The 19924-nt window shown below is 48.9% G+C and overlaps 1 protein-coding gene across 4 annotated transcripts in view; it reads left to right on the forward strand.

The window, feature by feature from the left end:
* The window catches only part of DNMT3B (DNA methyltransferase 3 beta), a 40974-nt gene that overhangs the window by 9334 nt on the left and 11716 nt on the right, over positions 1-19924 (forward strand). For 2 of the 4 annotated variants that reach the window (XM_027624174.2, XM_027624175.2), the window contains exons 2-11: positions 6884-7046; positions 7991-8052; positions 10014-10121; positions 11285-11410; positions 12075-12284; positions 13164-13322; positions 15450-15557; positions 16464-16608; positions 18290-18415; positions 18579-18623. In XM_027624174.2, coding sequence (XP_027479975.1) covers positions 6890-7046; positions 7991-8052; positions 10014-10121; positions 11285-11410; positions 12075-12284; positions 13164-13322; positions 15450-15557; positions 16464-16608; positions 18290-18415; positions 18579-18623 — 1246 coding nt within the window. In that variant the 5' untranslated portion in view covers positions 6884-6889. Of the gene's footprint in view, positions 1-6883; positions 7047-7990; positions 8053-10013; positions 10122-11284; positions 11411-12074; positions 12285-13163; positions 13323-15449; positions 15558-16463; positions 16609-17179; positions 17240-18289; positions 18416-18578; positions 18624-19924 lie in introns of all 4 variants that reach the window. The other 2 variants (XM_027624173.2, XM_027624176.2) reach the window with 2 other exon arrangements.

Here is a 19924-nt window from a genome sequence, read left to right on the forward strand (position 1 = left end):
TGGGACATTCACGTCATTCCAAGTGTTTGGCTTTCCTTAAAGGGAAAAATGAGATGCCTACCTCCTACCATATACAAGTAACTTTATTAAAAAAATTTTTTTAAAAATTTTATTCATTCATTTGAGAGAGAGTGAGAATGCGAGCATGAGCAGTGTGAGGGGCAGAAGGAGAAGCAGACTCCCCTTGAGCAGGGTGCCGGATTCAGGGCTTGATCCCAGGACTCCTGGGATCCTGACCTGAGCCAAAGGCAGACACCTAACTGACTGAGCCACCCAGGCGCCCCTAGAAGTAACTTTAGATTGACTAATGGCCATTTTCACTGGAAGAAATGTTTCTTGGGCAGCATCTGACTGTAAAAGTAACAAGGGCATATGGTAGTTAACTCATAAGCTACCCTCCCAAGAGATGTGACTTTTTACATTTGGAAAAAAAAAATGCTGGAGGAACATGGCTTAATGCATATGTTAACATTAACAACTGAGATTGTGTTATTATACAGACTTTCACTTGGCACAGCTTTATCTGCTAGTTGGTACCTCGTTCACTGTCTCAACTAGCATCACAGTACGGCTGCATGGGATTTAGCCAGGTGCCTTTGCCGGTCACGTGTTTGCAGCGTTTGCCATGATAAACAGGACAGCAGCGACCATCCTTGCATATAGGTCTTGATAAGAGCTTTGGGCTGGTTTGATTGCTAGCAGTAGAATCGTATGTGACAGGATATGGACACTTGGCATTTTGGATCATATTGTTGATTTGCCATCTTAAAGACTAAATCTCTGTCCCCACTGCCTCTGTATGCAGACAGTTGAGATTTAAGGCATTGGCTATAACAACAGTAATAGCCTACTGTGAGGGGTAGCACCCAGGCAGTGGCTTTACAGAACATTGGTCTTTTCTTCCCTTACCGCCCCCTCCAGGGGGGAGGGCAGAGGGATCTTTGGCTCCAGCTTTGCTAAGGGACACATGGCCACAGGGGTGGATATGGCAGCTCTCAGAATCCTCAGCTCCTTATGCTGCCCCACCCATCATTGTCTGAGTTACCGGTGGTTTCCTCTGCACATTTGCACACCCTTCCAAGAGTTACCCAAAGCACTGTAGGGGAAGGGGGCTGAGTGCATTTGTTTATAGGGCAAAAAGCTTGACTCCAAGCTCTGGTTTAAGTTGCTGTGTCTTTTCAGATCTTTCTGTATATTATAGTTTTTCCTTTTCTTTTCTTCTAAGATTTTATTTTTCAGGAATCTACACCCAAAGTGGGGCTCAAACTCAAAACCCTGAGATCGAGTCCACCAGCTGAGCCAGCCAGGCACCTCAGTTTTTTCTTTTTCTGTGAATTAGCTAAAGGGTAATTCCAATCCACTGAGGAACATCTAGGTGTTCTGTTAGTATATTGCTAATAGGAGTAATGCTGCAAGGAACAGCTAGGTTTTTATACTTGTCCAATTTGACCCCTGCGTGGATCAATTGTTTTGATAATTCTGATCAATATACCAAAACCCAGTTTTTACTGTACAACGACAGTGGTGTGTGTAGCCATGGCCTAGAGGCACTGAGCAATCCTCCACACTCCTTCTGAATCACCCATGATGAAGGGATGCCTCCCTTTGTGAGGCAGAGCTGGGAAGTCTGGCAGGATGGCACATGAAAATGTGGACGCTCCCGCTTCTCAGGGTTGTGTCCTCCGCTTTGGGATCCCTAGCGCAAACCACCCAGGGAATTAACGGTGGGGTCATTTCATTTCACAAGTGCTAAGACTCGGGTTCTAGAAAGACTTGAGGGCTTTTTCATTCCAGCTTGCCTGTGAATCTGGCTATTTTTGGAATTCAGCAAAGATTCCTAAAGATCAGACAAAGGCCCTGAACTCTGGGACCCTGTTCCCTGCCACCAGCCAGGGGGGCAGCCTCTTTCCAGCCCCCTTACCTTTGTACTTAACTGTTTCCACTGCCTGGGTACCCTCCTTTTCTCTCTGCTCACCTGGGGGAGGTGTCCCCAGGCTTCACTTTTATAACTGTACGTAGCATATTAGTTTTAAAATGTCTTTAAGGTCTGGCTAGTGGGTTAGGCCTAAATTTCCATCCCTTAGTAGCTGTGCAAGCCTGGGCAGGGAATCTGCCCATCTGCTTCCTTGAGCTTTACTTTACTCATCTGCAAAAGGCGGAATCCTAAGAGTAAGCTCTCTCTTTGGATGAGATACACAGTAATTGTTCCATTTCAACTATTTTAGAATCTTGGACAATGGGAACAGCTGGGAAAGACTTGAGCAGTCAAGGTGGGGAGGTTTCAGTAGTCTAGATTTCCCTCCCACAAGCTGTGGAGAAGGACTTTTTTATTTTTTATTTTTTTTTTTTTTATTTTTTTTTTTTTTATTATTTTTTTTTTTTTTTTTTTTTTTTTTTTTTTAAGATTTTTTATTTATTCATTCATGAGAGAGATAGAGGGGGGGAGAGAGAGAGAGAGAGAGAAGCAGAGGGAGAAGCAGGCTCCCACGGAGCAGGGAGCCCGATGCGGGACTCGATCCCAGGACCCTGGGATCATGACCTGAGCCGAAGGCAGACGCTTAACCATCTGAGCCACCCAGGCGCCCGAGAAGGACTTTTTTATATAGGGTAGGTGGGAATATCTTTCAAGCTCCTTTTTTACTGCACCAAATCTCTAAGCCCTGGGGGATTCAGGGTGGGGCAGGGATGCCCATGTGGTCCCCCCCTTCCACCCACTTCCCTGTCATGCCCACCATCCCCCCCTTCCTGTATTGTGCATTTAATTAATGCAATTACCATTTACAGGGTGCTGTGAAATAGGTCTGCTGCTGGTACCAGCCTAGAGGAAATGAATGACATCACTTCTCAGCTTTACAGCTGGGTTGGGGGGGGCAGGTCCCTGGGCCTCCTCCCTGAGTCTAATTGGGGGTGCCACCCATCCTTCTGTCTGCCACATTGCATTTGGACACGTCTGACCTGGTTCAGTTGGGACACAGGCACCCTGCACTAATGAGGCAGCGCCTTGCAGGGAGAACCTTGCGGGTGAGCCCACCCCACATTGCTGCCCCGCCCTAAATCACATGCCGGACCCCAGCCTCTGGGAAAGGGTCAGAGTTCACCCTGCATCAGGAGGTTAAACCATCACCTCTTGTGAAGGTAAACACTCAGCTGGCAGATCATGTCCCTCTGCCACAAAGTTGCTATAGCCTCTGGGATGGGTGATGTATTGTTCTTAAAACTAGAATTCACGACTGCCTTGTCTTAGGCACAGCAGTTAAGGCACGTGCCCTGGACTGCCTAGGCATGAGTCTTGGCGCTGCCACCTTGTTGGGTGACTTAATTAATTCATCTGAGACTGTGGAAAGCAGGTTGATAACAGGACCTGCCTCAGGATCGGGTGGGGGTTAAGGGTGGTTTGTGTACTGTCTTTAGCTTAGGGTAGGGACCCAGGAACTGTTAGAACAGTGGGGTGGCAAGGCACAGTTCTTAAGCCAGCACGGAAAAATCCCTCAGGAAGGTGCCACCTCTTTCAGGGAGGTAACCCAGCCTGTTGATCCTCTCGTGCTGGAATGATACACTAGATAAAGCAGTTGGCTTGTCTTGGGGGCCATATTATCCAGGAAGTGGTGGGAAGAGGTGAGGGTGATTTCTATCTACCATCACACACCAATTTCTGGTGCTAATTTCTTCCTGTTGCCAAGAGCATGTAGTTTAAGTTTGTGTGTTCGTAACGTTTTCGGGACTTGATTTGAACATTTGAACAAGCCACATTGGTCCAGTGTGTATTATGTTGCTTTATCTGCCTCAGTTTGTGTGTCTGTAAAACAGGGATCATACGTACCACATTTTTTTTTTTAAAGATTTTATTTATTTGACAGACAAAGCGAGAGAAGGAACACAAGCAGGGGGAGTGGGAGAGGGAGAAGCAGGCCTCCCGCTGAACAAGGGAGCCTGATGCGGGGCTCGATCCCAGGACCCTGGGATCATGACCTGAGCGGAAGGCAGATGCTTAATGACTGAGCCACCCAGGCGCCCTTGTACCACATTTAAAGATTAAATGAATTAATACAGGTAAAGCACAGAAGTGTTGCATATATAGTAGTAAACACTGAAATAATTACTGTATCATTAGGCGAGAGGATTTGTTTACCTATGTGAGGAGGGCCAGATGATGCTTTTTGGAGCAGAAGTGTATTGAGAGAAGGCTTCTTGACTTTACCCATGTGGATTTGAAGTCTGAGTAACCAGCAGGTATGTGGTAGGGATGGGGAGGGCTTCCAGGTGGAGGGGGGCGGCAGCAGCACATGCCTGGAGGCGGGCCTTAGAATGTAGTCAGGGTAGGGAGAGGAACTGCACTGGGTATCTTTCAGTGGGCATGGGTTCTAGATGCTGATGTGTGTTGTGGCAGTAAGGAGGCAAGGGAAGTTACTGTCCATGCAAACCTAGGACGATGAAGACTACAGAGAAGGAGTTTTGTATGAAATCACATCGAATTATGCAATCGAAAGGGGGTATTTTTGCTGCCCATGTCGCCAAGGACACTTAAGAGTTGGTTGGTTTCCTTGCCTGAACCTTCCCCCAGTGCCCATGGGTCTAGTTCCTAGAGGTAGATTTTTTCCTGAATGTCCACATCTGACTTTGGGAAGGTGCACTGCCCCCGTGTCTGTCTGGTGGCCTGGCGGTCAGGTTGGCACTGCTGAGGCCCTAGGGGAAGGCCTGAGGTAGTTAATCATTGTCCACTCTGGGCTGCTGGCTCCACCTGGGCCTGTTTAGAAGGGAGGCTCCTGACTGACACAGTTGAGGGCTGTCTGAGGGAATCCTGGGCCCTGGACGAGTGGGAAGTAATCGCCCTCAGTTTCAGCCTCTGACCTGCTTGCTACCAGCTCCTGCGTAGAAGCCCTGGCTGCCCGTTCCTCCCCTAAGCTTCTGTGGACCCTTGGTCTCTGGCACCCGTGACCCAGTCTCCCACCCTGTGTTAGGCCACCCAGGTTACTTAGTTCACTGGTTTGGCCCTGGGGCAAGACACTGGGAATTAATTATTACTTTGAACCACACTCCAGCAGTTTTCCCTGGGATTTTGGCTGCTTGGCCTCACGGGATCTGGCCATAGGTCAGCCAGCCTTTTCTTCCGGGTCAGGGCTTGGCAGTGAAAGAGGCTGAGAAGCCGCTGATGGGGCTAGGGCCAGTATTCCTCTTTTCCCCTGGGGCTGGTGAGCTTCCTTAACATGTATTGAGAGAAAACAGACTAGGAAATGTGAGCCTGCACATCCTGGGCCACGTGGGGTAAATGCCACATATGCTGTGGATAAGTATACATTCAGAACTAGAACAGTGCTGTTTTAACATGCATATAATCACCCAGGGATCTTTTGAAAATGTTGGTCTTGACTTAGTAGGTCTAGGGCCATGCCTGAGATTTTGTAGCTCTTAGCCATCTCCCAGGTGATTCCAGAGTCCCTGGTCCCTGGGTCTTATGGGAAATGTAGCAGAGGTCTAGCAGCCAACACCCAGGCCTGGGGGAGGGACAGGTCATGTCCCATATCCACCTGGGGGCGCTGCAGTGCAATTCAGACAGCCCCACATCGCCTCCTGGTGGACGTGGTGCCACATCCCCGGCAGCCTGCAACTCTATAGCCTTGACTGATGCTTCTAGAAGGTACCCTGGGAGGCTAGTGTGGGTCATCTGGTACCATGTGGTGAGTCCCCAAGATGGGGCGTAGGGCTGGGAGTGCTCAGTGCTGATAAGCGGCCCTTGGCTGGGAAAGCTTCTTCCAAGAAAGGGTCCAGAACAATAGGGTGTGGTGCCAAATAGCTCTGGAGCAGTTTGGGGAAAACCAAGGGATGGGAGTCTGGGGGCCTCACCCTGTACCTAGGCTCCATTTTTACCTTGGCCTCACCTCTTCGATGTGATTTTTGACCTTGGAGACTAACCCAGTCTGTGTGTCAGTTTTCCTGTTCTATAAAATGGGTCCATCACATTATTAGGAGGAATAAAGGAGAGAAAGGTGCAGGTTCTAGCAGCTAACATACGTTGCAGGCCAGGTCGAGGTCACAGAGCCCTTGAACCCATCAGTGAAGACCTTGCCTGAGCTGGTGGTCTTAGCTGAATAGCCTGGTGATGATGCAGTTACCAGGAGGGGCAGCAGTGGAGAGACAAAGGCCCAGAGGTGGGGCAAGGCTGGAGCAGATGGGGAGCATGCCCCTTGTTAACTGCCCCAGTCCTTTGCCTGTGCTCCTCCATCCTTTCCCTTCTTGGGAACTTGGGACTCTGAGCCCCAGCTGGTGAGGGAGGAGGGGAGTGAGCGACAGGCCAGCAGACCAATGGGCCCCTGAGGTTGGGGTGGGGCGGGGCTTGTGCTGCCATGGAGAGGAGAGAAGCTGTTCTGTGGGGGAGGAGGGGGCGGGTGGGAAGAGGACCTGGAGATTGAGGGGAAGGGAGAGAGCAAACAAAGGGGTCAGGAGGGAAAATAATGCACTGGCTTCCTGAGGCCCTGCGGAGGCTGGGCAGGGAGAGGGGGCCAGGGGCAGAGGGGACCAAGGCTGGCGGCAGGCAGGCCGGGGCAGGCGGGTCCTAAATGGCATTGTTTGAAGTGGCCGGCTAATTGCACAGAACAGCCTAAGCCTCAGACCACAGCCCAGCCCCCTCCTCTGTCCTGGGTGCTGGTATCTGAGCCTTCGGGCCGCCTGGCCACATGGAACCAAGTCCTGAGCCTCCGAGTTTGGTGAGGGGGGCAGGCTATGGGGGGCAGCCTGGGTGGGGTCCTTGGGCAGGAGTATCACCCGGAGAATGTCAAGGGGCCTCTGTTGGCCTGAGGACATAGAGCCATTGGCGGGAGGTTTGGGGTGTGCTGCCCCCTTGTGCCCTTGCTTCCCTGCTACCCTACCCATTCTGGCCCTCCTGCAGGAAACAATGAAGGGAGACACCAGACAGCTCAACAGAGAGGAGGACGCCAGCGGGAGGGAAGACTCCATCATCACTAATGGGGGCTGCAGCGACCAGTCTTCTGACTCCAAGGATGCGCCCTCACCCCCTATCCTGGAGGCTATCAGCACCCCGGAGATCAGAGGTGGCCGGGCCATGGGGAGGAGGGGTGGGACAGGCACTGCAGACAGCAGCAGCTGGGACATGAGCCTCGGAGCAGGCTCCAGGCAGGTTGTGGGGAGAGGGTCTGGTCTCTGACAGGCTCTGCCATCCCTCTCGGGGAAGGGAGGTGGACGTAGGCAGAGCCCAGCCCATTTCTCATCCCTGCCCACGGGCCCTTGCTCCCCCTACTGCCCCCACCTCAGCTGGGATTCTGAGGAGTTAACCCCAAGGTGATGACACCTGTCCTTTTCCAGCCATGATGGGGGGTGGTTGCAGCATAGGCTGGGGTCTTTGGCCCTTTTGCAGTGGGACCCCTCTCCCCTTGTAGCTGGGATTGTGATTATGTGGGAAGAAGACACTCAAGTGGGGAGGGTCTGAGGCCTGCTTCCTTTCCCATCCTTCCCTTCCCCACCCCTCTCCTGCACAGTTCTGGATCATATCACCTGTGGTCCTCCCCACTGAGATTTTCTGACCCAGCTGATTTGGAAAACCCTGTATTGTCCCACCCTGCTGTTGAAATCCCCTCGAGCTGTGCTGTCGAATAGAACTTTCCGTGAGGATGAAAGTGTTCTGTTTTCTGCATTGTTCACTATAATAGCCACTAACCACATGTGAGCACTTGAAATGTGGCTGATCCGGCAGGCACTGGATTGTTCATTAGTTGTAGTTTGGTGGCCACAATTCTGAAAGGAATTTGATGCCTTCCCTCGTGAATATCTTCAGTATTGTTTTTGATTCTGTTATGTGCCTTATGAATACATTGACAGGACCACAGATCCTGAGGGGCTAGGAGTTAAACCCTGAGGATGCCAGTGGGTTTAGAGAGAGGAGACGCCAGGGACAGCAGGTCAGCAAAGGACGACACGGCTGCTCCACAGCCCGGAGGGCTGCCCCTTCCTCCAAACAGACTCTGGTTCTTTATTCCAGTCCGTAGATCAAGCTCACGGCTGTCCAAGAGGGAGGTCTCCAGTCTGCTAAGTTATACTCAGGTATGTGCTCTACTGTCCTTTTTTCAGGGTTCCAGGGGAATTCCTTTGAGCTTTCATTAAATGGGGAATTTGAGGCCTCCTCTAAACTGGTACCCAATAAATACTTGTTGAATGCTGAATTTCAACACTGCTAAGCACCGAGAGGGCTTCAAACAACCTCATGAATGATGGCATTTTTTGTTTATGTGCCAAGTCTTAAAATCATAAACATTTATTTTACTGAATTACAAAGTTTTTTACTGAATGCCTATTTATTTATTTTAAAGATTTTATTTATTTGACAGAGAGAGACATAGCGAAGAGAGGGAACACAAGCAGGGGGAGTGGGAGAGGGAGAAGCAGGCTTCCTGCGGAGCAGGGAGCCTGATGAGGGGCTCGATCCCAGGATCCTGGGATCATGACCTGAGCTGAAGGCAGACGCTTAACGACTGAGCCACCCAGGCGCCCCACTAAATGCTTATTTAGCATATTTTTTGAAATTGTCTTTTTCTCAGTGGATGATCAATTACATTGATAGATTTCTTTTTTTTTTTTAAAGTTTTTTTAATTTATTCATAAGAGACAGAGAGAGAGGCAGAGGGAGAAGCAGGCTCCCTGCTCAGCAGGGAGCCCGATGCGGAACTCGATCCCAGGATCCTGGGACCATGACCTGAGCCAAAGGCAGATGCTTAACCATCTGAGCCACCCAGGTGCCCACATTGATAAATTTCTAATGTAGTAAACTGTCCTTTTTATTCCTGGAGTGAGCCCAATTTGGTTGTGGTATGTTTTGAATTTGATTTACTTTAGCATCTGTTCATGAATAAAATGGATGTATGATTTTATCGGAATATATCTGTGTCCAGTTTTGATAATCAGGGTTATGTGGCCTCAAGGAAATTTTTTTCCAAGATGGAAAGAACTTGCCTGGCTTGTTTCAGGGGATTTTAAACAATCATTGCAAGATCTTTGAATACTTGCTGCAAGGTTTCTACATGATAAGTTTTTTTCCAAGTTACAGTTTTTCATAATTTTTTTATTCCTGACCTCATTTCTGCCTTCTGTGTCCTTATTAATTATAGTAGTTTTTTTTCACTTGGGTTACTCTTTTGGAGAACCAGTGTCCGGCACGGGGCACAAAGTTATGGACAAATGAAAGTTCACATTTGCACAGCTTCTGTTCTGCTGGAGAGCAACCAGTGGGCACCCAGATGGCTAGAGTAAGAGCCGTGTGGATATTTGGGACCGTGTGCTCTGGACAGCCGTTTGAGTTCTGATGGACCATTACCAGCAATGGGAATGGAACCTCCTGACTGAGCATTTCCTCTGAGCCTGGCCTTGGGCGAGGCATGCATCATTCATTCTCATTATCACCCTGTTGTGCTACAAGGGAATTACTGTTAGAGTTTTAAAGAGAGGAATGGACTCACTCAAGGCCACAAGATTGGCAAATGAAAAATCCAGTTCTTAACACAACAGCTGGGCTTGGGGCTGCTCACTAGCGCTCCACTTTATGTGCCCAGTTCTTTGCGTTTTGCTCTGGGGCATGGGACACGTACTAGGGGTTCTACATGACTTGACACAGAATTGGTGCTGTTTCTTCCTGGTAATGGTATCAAGAAGCATCTTTCTTGAACCTTTGATTTCTCCCAGACACTCAATTGTGCAATATGACCAGCTCTCCCTGCTGGGCATAGCCAAATGAGTCTCCCTGTGGTGTACATACGGGAGTCTTGACGACACATATTGAATTCATACCCTATCTTGGGCTTCTTGATTTCACTGGGATTTTATTTTTCAATCACGTCTTGAATTTGTGATCCCCATTGTAAGCCATTGTGTAAAGTATGTTGAGCAAAATGTGGTAGTTGAAAATATTTTGAGGTCACTTGGGCCAAAATGATTGAATCTGGATTCCTAAACCATTTTGATTATGTGACCTTTTAATGACCTTTACCGTTTCTAATGCTTCATTTATAAAGGATCTGACGGGTGATGGAGATGGTGAGGGGGAAGATGGAGACGGCTCTGACACCCCAGTGATGCCCAAACTCTTCCGTGAAACCAGGACTCGGTCTGAAAGCCCAGCTGTAAGTCCCCCGCCCCTCAGCCAGGGCCCTTTCAACCACACGTAGGCCTGAATGAAAAAAACCTGTCTTGGATCTTCCTTTCTCCTTGGAGCTTTGGAGAGCGAGGTGAACAAATGTTTTGAAATTGGAAAATGACAGCAAGGTTCGTGAACTATCGTTGTGAGGGCTTGCTTTCATGTGGCAGGTTTTCAGCTCCTTGGACATTCCTGGCTTTTAAGTGCCCAAGAGTGGATAGTTTGTAGGTGGATGGCTCAACTGTCAGTTACCTTTGGGAGTCACTTCTGTGACTTACAGGGTGAGGTCTAGAAATAGGAAGGCAGTCTTCGCTAGTGGTCACCCAGCCTGTTAGAGAGCAGGTGAACACTTGATGGCCATTGCGGGGCTAGCTTATAATCTCACCCAGCATATGATGTATATCATGCCCTTCTTACAGATGAGAGAAGATTTCCAGTAACTTACCCAAGGTTAAATAGTAATTCCTTTTAAAATCTTTTTAATTTTTTTTAAGATTGATTGATTTATTTTAGAGAACGAGCAAACGGGGAGGGGCAGAGGGAGAGAGAATCCTGAAGCAGACTCCCTGTTGAGTGGAAAGCCCGATACGGGGCTTGATCCCAGGACCCTGAGATCATGACCTGAGCCGAAAAATCCAGTTGGCTGCTCAACCGACTAGACCATCCAGGTGCTCCATAAACAGTCATTCTTGTGTGTAGGATTTGAATACAGATGTGCAACACCCAAATTCAAGCCATTTTGTGAAAGGAGCCTAAGGGCTTCTCATCCGTCTTGATGATCGAGTGCCTTCCTAAAGAAGGCAACAATTATTCCATTGCTGTGGTGGGGGGGCGGTAAATGTTTGGTTTGGATTTTAGTTTTCCATTCAATCTGCAGGTGCCAGCCGCCTTGGCCAGGCAGTGTGGGATCTGCCATGGACTCTTGGCAGGCCTGCCGACACCCTACCCGCTTCTCCCACTAACTGGGGAGTTTCGGGGCGGGGGGGGGGGCGGTCCACGTGACCCATCCAGAGTTCTTCCCTGACTTAACCACCTTGTTCACTTTCACTGATGTGAGGCGACCTCTCAAGACCAGTTCTCTTGGCCCCCTGTCCGGAACGCCATGCCTGTAGTCACCAAGGCCTCGTGCTTATCCTCTCTTGCTTCCAGGTCCGAACCCGAAATAACACCAGTGCCTCCAGCCGGGAGAGACCCAGGTCCTCCCCGCGTTCCACCCGAGGCCGGCAGGGCCGCAATCCCGTGGATGAGTCCCCCGTGGAGTTCTCAGCTACCAGGGTTGGTTCCCCGGATACCCCCAGTCTCTTTAAGTGGAAGATCGGCCTCTCTCACCGTGCCACCCGAAGTGGCTGGTGTGCAACCTCCATCCGGTCTTCACTCTTAGCACCTTTTCAGGGGCTTCCCTTACCTCTCTCTCCTGGTTGCCGGGTAAGCTTCTTTTAAGCCCGACGACTTTTCTCCTGGCCTGATCCTGGATGGAACTCGGGTGGGAATGTGTGAATTCCCTGCTGACTGGGTTCTTGCTCCTCCTCAGAATGAGTTCAAGTACTACTGACTCTAGAACTGTTTTGTCTCCCTGGTATCTTCTTTGACTGTCTTGAGGCAACCCCAGTGTTTTTCTCCACTCCTGTTGCAAGGCTGGCACACAGTAAGCATTTAAGGAAACCAGCGGCCCTCTCTGAGCTTGGCTCTCAGAGCCTCTCGGCCTCCTTCATTATTCTGCCTTTGTCCTCGATTCTGTCTCTGTTCTGTTGGAAGTTGCTTTTTATCCCACCACTTGAGGGATACTGGTTCCCGGAAAACCGTCCTTGGTGGTCTCTGTTCTCTTCAACTTCACGTCTTCACTGTTTCTGCTTGCTTGGGAAGCAACTGGGGGTTCCACTGGTCTCTGGTCACCTACCTGGTTTGCTGTGGCCCCAGTTCCATGTCCTTCTGTCCACAGTCCCTCAGGCGGCGGACAGTATCCTTGGCAGGCACGCTGTGGCCGTCCCCAGCCAGCCCCTACCTCACCATTGACCTCACGGATGACGATGTGGTGCCCCAGAGCAGCAGTACCCCCTACACCCGCTTGGCCCAGGACAGCCAGCAGGACGGCCTCGAGTCCCCACAGGTGGACGCAGAGGGTAGAGATGCCGACAGCGCCGAGTATCAGGTACCCTAAGAACAGCCTAGGTAATAGGGAGGAACAGACGCTTACCCAGCGGGGGCTATTCCTACCTTTTTGTGGGGGCCACTTCTGTTGTAATATTTGAATTTCTTTAGCATATAGATTTTCCATATGCAACGTGTCCCTCCTTTATCCTGCTTCTCTGCCAGACATAATTCAAACACCTGATTAATGAATTTACAAATGTCAAGTGTTTGTACCTCCAAATATATGTACCTCGTTTGTATATGTAATACGAGGCGTGATTCTGTTCATCATATTTTATGTACAGTTGTAGACTAGTTAACTTTATTTGTTAGGAGCTGGAGTTGCCTCTCGCTCACATCTTTAATCCACTGTATTATGTGATCCATCTTGTGTGTCATTCACGACTAGCCAGTCGGGCTTGCTTCACTCCAGCACTGCTGTGTACATACGTATGTGTGTCTAATTCTGTTGCATAGAAATCTTTTTTTCTATGTATATCAGACTGTACATCTATTTGAATAACTTGTTTTTTCATGGGCATTTATATTTTATGGTAAGCTTTTTGAGGCCCATGGTGGGAAAACCCAGGGGATTGTCGTGATGTAACTCTGATCTTATTTCCTGTGAGTTTTCAGTTGACATCTTTCATTCCCAGATAGAGGTTAAAGGTTACAGGTGAAATTTTACAAATCTAATAAATCCCATGTTCCTATCAAAAAACCAAACTGACCCCTTATATCCAAGGGGTTCTTACTCACATTTCTTATTTTTTTAAAGTAATGCCCTAAGTTGTACCCTGGGGCAATGGCCCTTGGGGTTAGTGGGGTGGGCAGGATTTTTCCTTGGCCTAGGTGATCTGTCTCATTGGGATTCCTTCATGTGTTTCTTTTTTTCCAGGATGGGAAGGAGTTTGGGATAGGAGACCTTGTGTGGGGAAAGATCAAGGGCTTCTCCTGGTGGCCTGCCATGGTGGTGTCATGGAAGGCCACCTCCAAGCGCCAGGCCATGTCCGGCATGCGGTGGGTCCAGTGGTTTGGTGACGGCAAGTTCTCTGAGGTGAGTCCAGGGCTAGGCAGGTTCTCATGGGCCACAGACCCATTTCCTGTGTTTTCTTCACTTCCTTTTATACTTGACTTTTTAATATGAGTGGCCTGTGACTGCTTTCTCCAGATGGGTGAGGCTCTTTGACTCCTTGTGCCTAGGAAGGACAAAAATTTGTTAACTGGCTTAAACAGATATATAGGGTCTCACAGGCCCAGAGCTCGATCTGTCTAGTCTTATAGGAGACAAAGAGCTGGAAAGTCCTCTGAAGCCATTTGTGGGCACTTGTGCTCTGTTGGTTTTTATTTCTCGGGGTAGAGTCACCAGGATGGATTCCTGGGCAGACACCCTCAAAGATTTTCCTTGGAGAAGCCAGGAAGAGACGGGAAGGGTGGTCTCTGCCTCTGAGAGGTGTGGGGAGGGGCACGGGAGGAGAGGTGGGCCGAGGGCCACCGCAGAGTGCTCATTTCAGGGTTTGTTGGTTATTGGTGTTAACCTTATTTTTAAAGATTTATTTATTTGAGACAGAGGGTAGGGGGGAAACAGAAGCTGAGTGCAGAGCGGCACACAGGGCTTGATCTCATGACCCTGCGATCGTGACCTGAGCTGAAATTAGGAAGTCAGATGCTTAACAGACTACGCCACCCAGGTGTCCCAATCTTTATGGTTTTTTTTTTTTTTTTTTAAATGTTAACCATTTTTAGTTCCTTCTTGGTGAGAGTCTGGGGTAAGAGCTCTGTTTGTTGGGCATGAATCCTGCAGTTCTGATTCTTAAACCCTGTCAAAGTCACATTCTGAGATCTTCTCGGGTTGTGATGAGAACAGTGCAGGCAGTTCTTTGCCTGTGATGGTCTCTTTTCGAAATGTTAGTCCAACCTTCACATCCAGAGGTTCGATGAGGAACAAGAGCAAGCTGGGTTGGGATGGAGGCAGATGTGGGAATGGAGGACGATTCAGTACATCTGTGGGCTTTGGCCTCAAAGTGAGGTTTCTTTTTTTCCCCCCATGATTTGGGATTTGCTGTAAACACACTGAACTTCCCAGAGGGCAAGATAAATAGGACCTGGATTCTTCCCTGGTAGGTAGAATGCATGTAGAAACTCTCTCTTTGGCCAGCAGAGGGAGCAGGATGACAAATGTGGTGCCAAATGTGGGCCTTTGCTCTCCCTGAAGCATCTAACTGCAGGGATACGGGCCATGAGTTCTGTGAAATGAAGAAACATGGATTGTTTGTAATTACTTTGGCCCAATGAGACCTATAATGAGCTTTGCAAGACTGGGTCTGATGCTAATAAGATGAAGTGTGGGGCTGTTAGCATAGTAGTAAGGGAATGCAACACAGATCCTTGTGCTTGGGCTACACACAGCGCGAGAGCAGTTAGTGCTGGGATCAGCACCTGCATTTCTGTGTACAGTCACACTGATCCCCAGTTTCGTACAAATGGTGGCAACAGCCCCTCGTGGGAGGTCAAGATGAAAGGTGTAAAACGGAGGTTGGCATGAGAATGAGCATGCACCGTGTAGGGAAGGAGACGTCCCATGGTTCTCTGGGCTGATCAGAATCCCCGAACACCAGTTTCATCTCATCCCACCGGCAGCCTGATTTGTTCGTGCACGGCCGGGGACTTAGGTGTGAGACTTGTGGACTATAGGTATTTAGCCCCAATGTAAGGCACATAGCAACAAATCACACTTACTCTGTGCCAAGCACTGTTCTCTAAACCTGTACATTAAATTAATTCTGTTAATAAAAGGCTATATCACAGCTGTTTGTCACGCTCGTGCATGAGGGAAGAACATGTGCAAAAGCACCAATGTTGGAGCATGCACTGTGAACGTCAAGACAGAGATGGGGCCCCACACCAAGGACAATGTGGGTCCGTTGTATTTAGAATTTACACAATTACAGGGTGCATCTGGCTGTATCCATTTGGAGCATCCTACTTTCTCCCATTTGGAGTGTTGTGTTCACCATGCTTCTGTCGATAGGGTGTGTCAGAGGCTGTGCTCCTGTTTGTTTTCTACTTTTCTCTTCCCTTCTTTTTAGTCTGTAGCTTGATCCCCAGGAATAAGCTTGGGAGAGACACAGGACACGTCACACACCAGCTGTAAATGGATGTTGATGATGGCTTTCTCTTCCAGGTGTCTGCAGATAAGCTAGTGGCCCTGGGGCTGTTCAGCCAGCACTTTAACCTGGCGACCTTCAATAAGCTGGTCTCTTACAGGAAGGCCATGTACCATGCGTTGGAGGTAACATGGTAGTGGGTGGTGAGGGCCCGGCCTCAAACAGAGCTAAAGCAAGAGACTTCTAGGAGGCCCAGCTCAGGCCACATGGTGCCCAATAGCATGGAGGGGCAGAGCCACCAGGCAGGAAGTGTATGCAAACATGACAGTAGCCCATTGACTAGGAAGGAAAAGGAGGGATTTGAGATTGCCCATGAGTTCCCAGGACTACCCCCAGCTTCTATGCCTACCGACAGAGGGAAGAGGAGCCCTCGGGGGGCAGGAGACAATATTCATATCTGTGAATAAGTTTTTGCAGAGCCTCAAAGCCTCTTTCCTTTGAGTGGTGTGGTTTGAGGTCTAGACTGGAGAGCACCTGAGGCCAGCTGCCTCCTCTCCTTGTCTGTGGGGGATCCATCAGGCTCAGTCACTCCTTCTACTTTGATTTAGAAATAAAATGTTTTGTGGCCTTGGTCCAGCATTTATGAGCCAGGCTTTGTGCTTAATTAGACATGTAAAACTTCCTGGTGCCTTTGTAATAGGACTTAATACTTCCCCACTTCATTAGGGAAATAAAACAAATCTGAAGCTTCTCAGACGCAGTGAGACATGCTGGCTGATGCTTCTCCTATATCTAAAAGTGACAGAGCTGATCCTCTGCCCTTTGAGAGGGAGTTGAGCACTCAGGCCCCTACAGGGGAGAGATCATATTTGGTATCTGCATGGAGAGACTTAATTTCCCCCTCCATGGCCTCCTGCCTGTCTCCCTACACAGGCCCCTCCTCCCTGTCACATACCACTGCTCTGGACAGCTGCTGGGCTATGAAAGGGACCAGTGTGAAAAGGAATGCAGGCCCCAGCAGGGGGAGTCCCTGGGTGTGGCCTCGCTAGCACCTACCCCTCCTGTTGATCATAGCCTCTTTTTCTCCACAGAAAGCCAGGGTGCGGGCTGGAAAAACCTTCCCCAGCAGTCCTGGAGACTCGTTGGAGGACCAGCTGAAGCCCATGTTAGAGTGGGCCCATGGGGGCTTTAAGCCCACTGGGATTGAGGGCCTCAAACCAAACAACAAACAACCAGGTGGGACTGGGTCCCTGGGCAGCACCCACCATCCACTGCTGCTGGGGACCCTCTTGGGAGATGCAGTCACCCCATGCTGCCACCTACCCTACCCTGGCTTCCAGCAAGCTGCCAGGCCTGGAGCTCTGTCACCCTGTGAAACCCCAGGGAAGCTGGAAAAGCAAACAGTCCAGCCTTTTCCAGATTCCCTAGTCACTTTTCCTGCTGAAGGTCAAGTACAAGTAATTGGAATTGAATCTGTTGTGAAAACTTGAGTAAAGAGAAAGCCAGATGGAATCTTCACTGGTGCCCTTTTTTTAAAGGAAAAAATAATTAAGCTATGCTCGCTGGAGAAAACCTGGAAAGTGTTACCCCCTGCACCCCCCCAACCCCATAAGCCACCTCCATTCAGAAAGACGCATCTCCCATCCTAAGGGTTTGACCAATACCATAATTCCTCTAAGATAAGTGTTGTTTCACATTGTCACTCAGGAAATCCCAGATGCCTGAAATCCAGGATTTGTCTTAAGAATCCATACATTTAACATAGTATTTTCTGTTTTTGTTTTGTTTCCCTCCCCCCACAAATAAGTGGTTAATAAGTCGAAGGTGCGTCGTGCAGGCAGTGGGAACTTAGAATCAAGGAAATACGGTATTCCCTTCCCATATTTTGACTATGCACTATTTTCTTTGCACTTTCTTTCCATTTCTTGCATATACAGGGGTCACTGGGAAAGAATCCAATCTTGTAAAAAGTCAACCTGAGCCCTCACCCACCCCTTCACTCCCAACCCTCACAACCGCCCTCCAGGTTAACGTTGGGTGTGCACATCCTTCCAATTCTTTCTGTACACTAGTTGGATTCTTGCTTTCCCTTCATTTCTCAATTATAATAGTGTATGCACTGTCAGATGTAATTTTGTCACTAAAGGGTCCTTATTATTTCTAATGGCTGTATAATTTTCTTTAATCATGTTCTTTACAGATGATATTTATAGATTGAATGAAAATATAACAGGAATTTATAGAAACATATAAACAATGGCCACATAATATAAATTTTTGCAACACTGGAAAAAGTACAAAAAAAGGGTGAAATCAGTGTAAACCCAATATTTCCAGCATTTTGCCATTTCTAACTATCTGTATAAAAATAAATGAGAATTTTACATTTTCTTTTAAGCAGCTTTCAAAATCTATTATTTTGATGTGTCATATGATCTCTCAATTTTTATGCTACGTTGTCATTAGAAACATTAGATTTATATTTTTATAGATGTCCCAAGTTCCAAATGAGACAGTTGATTGGCCCCACTGGCGGGTTTTGAGTGTGCATCCAGATTAAATGTAAAATGCAGTCACTCAGTTACACAAATAGCATCTCAAGTGTGCAGTCACTGCGTGTGGCTATTAGCTCTTAAGCCGGGCATCCGAGACCAAGCTTTGTCTAATTTTCCTTGTGCTGGGTCTATGAGGATGAGTTCTCTTGCACCCATTGCTGTTTAGACCCCAATAAATACATAGTGAGGGATTTTGAATTCTGTCCTCGTCTGAGTTACCCACAGATGGGCTGTAGGACACCCAGTGTGGACCCATGTCATGGCCCAGATGCAGGTGGGCACCCGGGCATTGCATGGTTCTGTCCCAGGCCCCTGTTCTCCCCATATCTTGGCCCTGGCTGCCATCTCCTTACCTTTCACAGAGAACAAGACCCGAAGACGCACAGCTGACGACTCGGCCGCCTCGGACTACTGCCCCCCACCCAAGCGCCTAAAGACCAACTGCTGTAACAATGGCAAAGACCGAGGCGAGGAGGACCAGAGTCGAGGTGATCATGGGCCAGTGAGGAGGCTGGGGGAGCGATCTCACCCGTGGTCAGCTTGGGACTGTCAGGGGTGGATGGCAGGAAGGGCCATTCAGCAAGGGACTGTCAGAGCTGATTGAGGAAGAGGCTCCCTGACTCCGCGTCACACTTGCTCTTTTCTCAACAGAACAAATGGCTTTGGATGTTTGCAACAACAAGAGTAACCTGGAAGGTAATGTGCTTTTCCCTTGTCTCCCCTTCCGTGCTCTGGGCAGTGCTCAAGGCCGACCTCAGCCTGCTTGCCTGCCCTGCTGGAGTCTGACCCAGAGCTCTTGTGCCTTGGCCTCGGGTTGCAGTGGGCTCATCTTTGTTGCTACATTTAATAGAATGTGTTGCCTGATTTTCATGGAGGCTGATTCTGCCCCTGTGAGTGAGCAAGGAGGGTGGGGTTGGGGCAGTTTGGCCCAGAGAACCCCAAACCTGAAACCACTATCTGTGGCATCTTGAGCCTTCCCCAGACAAGAACTGGAACAGGCTTTGAGGTGCTAGATGCCAGGTCACTCTCAAGTCAACTCTGGTCTGTTTGTCCTGGCTGGGAATTAGCCAGCCACTGGATTTGAAACTCTGCCCAGAATGTATCTAACGGAATTCAGAATGTGTAAGGATAAATGGATTCTCCCTTGTTTCCTTAGCCTGATGTCCTTTAGTTAACAAGTATTTATTGAGTGGTTATCTCAATGCTGCGTAGGGAAACAGCACAGCTCCTGACCCAGAACACCCTGGGGAAAGCTCAGGTTTGGAGCAGTCCCTGTCAGTCCTGGAAACCTTGACCCATAATCCTCCCATTCCTCAAGACTCAGCACCCATCTGTGTTGCCTGGCTGGGGATGCTTGGTCTCAGGCATTTTTTTTTTTAAGATTTATTTATTCATTTTAGACAAGAGCACGCCAGCGAGTGGGGGGGGGGAAGGGAGAGGGAATCTCAAGCAGACTCTGCTGAGAGTGGAGCCCAATGCATGGCTCAGTCTCATAACCCAGAGATGACTATGTGACTGAAACGAGTCAGATGCTTAACCCGACTACACCACCCTGGCACCCAGGTCTTAGGCATCTTAATGGCCCTGCCCACATGATAAGTGCTGTGGATCAGTCCCGACTGCTGGTGTGAGGGCAAGGCAGGATATCCTAAAAGAAAGGTACCCGTGTTCTGAATAGTATCCATGGCTATGTGTACGGTTGGTGTAGGCAACTCTTAATGAAGACAAAAGCAAATTGGAATCACCATAGATAACCCAAGTTTGTCTTTAAAGAGTCTCAAAGATTTTCATACCAGGCCCACCCAAGCAAGTCCCTGTGCTGGAGTGGACTTTGCTTCCTGTCCTGCCTCAGGTTTTCCTCCTGGGCCAGGCCTTTGCCTGTTTTTGGGACCTCCTGCTTGGGGGCTCCCGTTCTGGCCTCTCCCCATCTTTGGAATGGGGTTGGCAACTTCGAAGCATTGCTGAAAGGAACAAAGCATGAGGAATCCTTGTGGTTT

Source organism: Zalophus californianus, chromosome 8 (assembly GCF_009762305.2).
Source record: "Zalophus californianus isolate mZalCal1 chromosome 8, mZalCal1.pri.v2, whole genome shotgun sequence".
In the NCBI taxonomy this organism is placed as follows: domain Eukaryota; kingdom Metazoa; phylum Chordata; class Mammalia; order Carnivora; family Otariidae; genus Zalophus; species Zalophus californianus.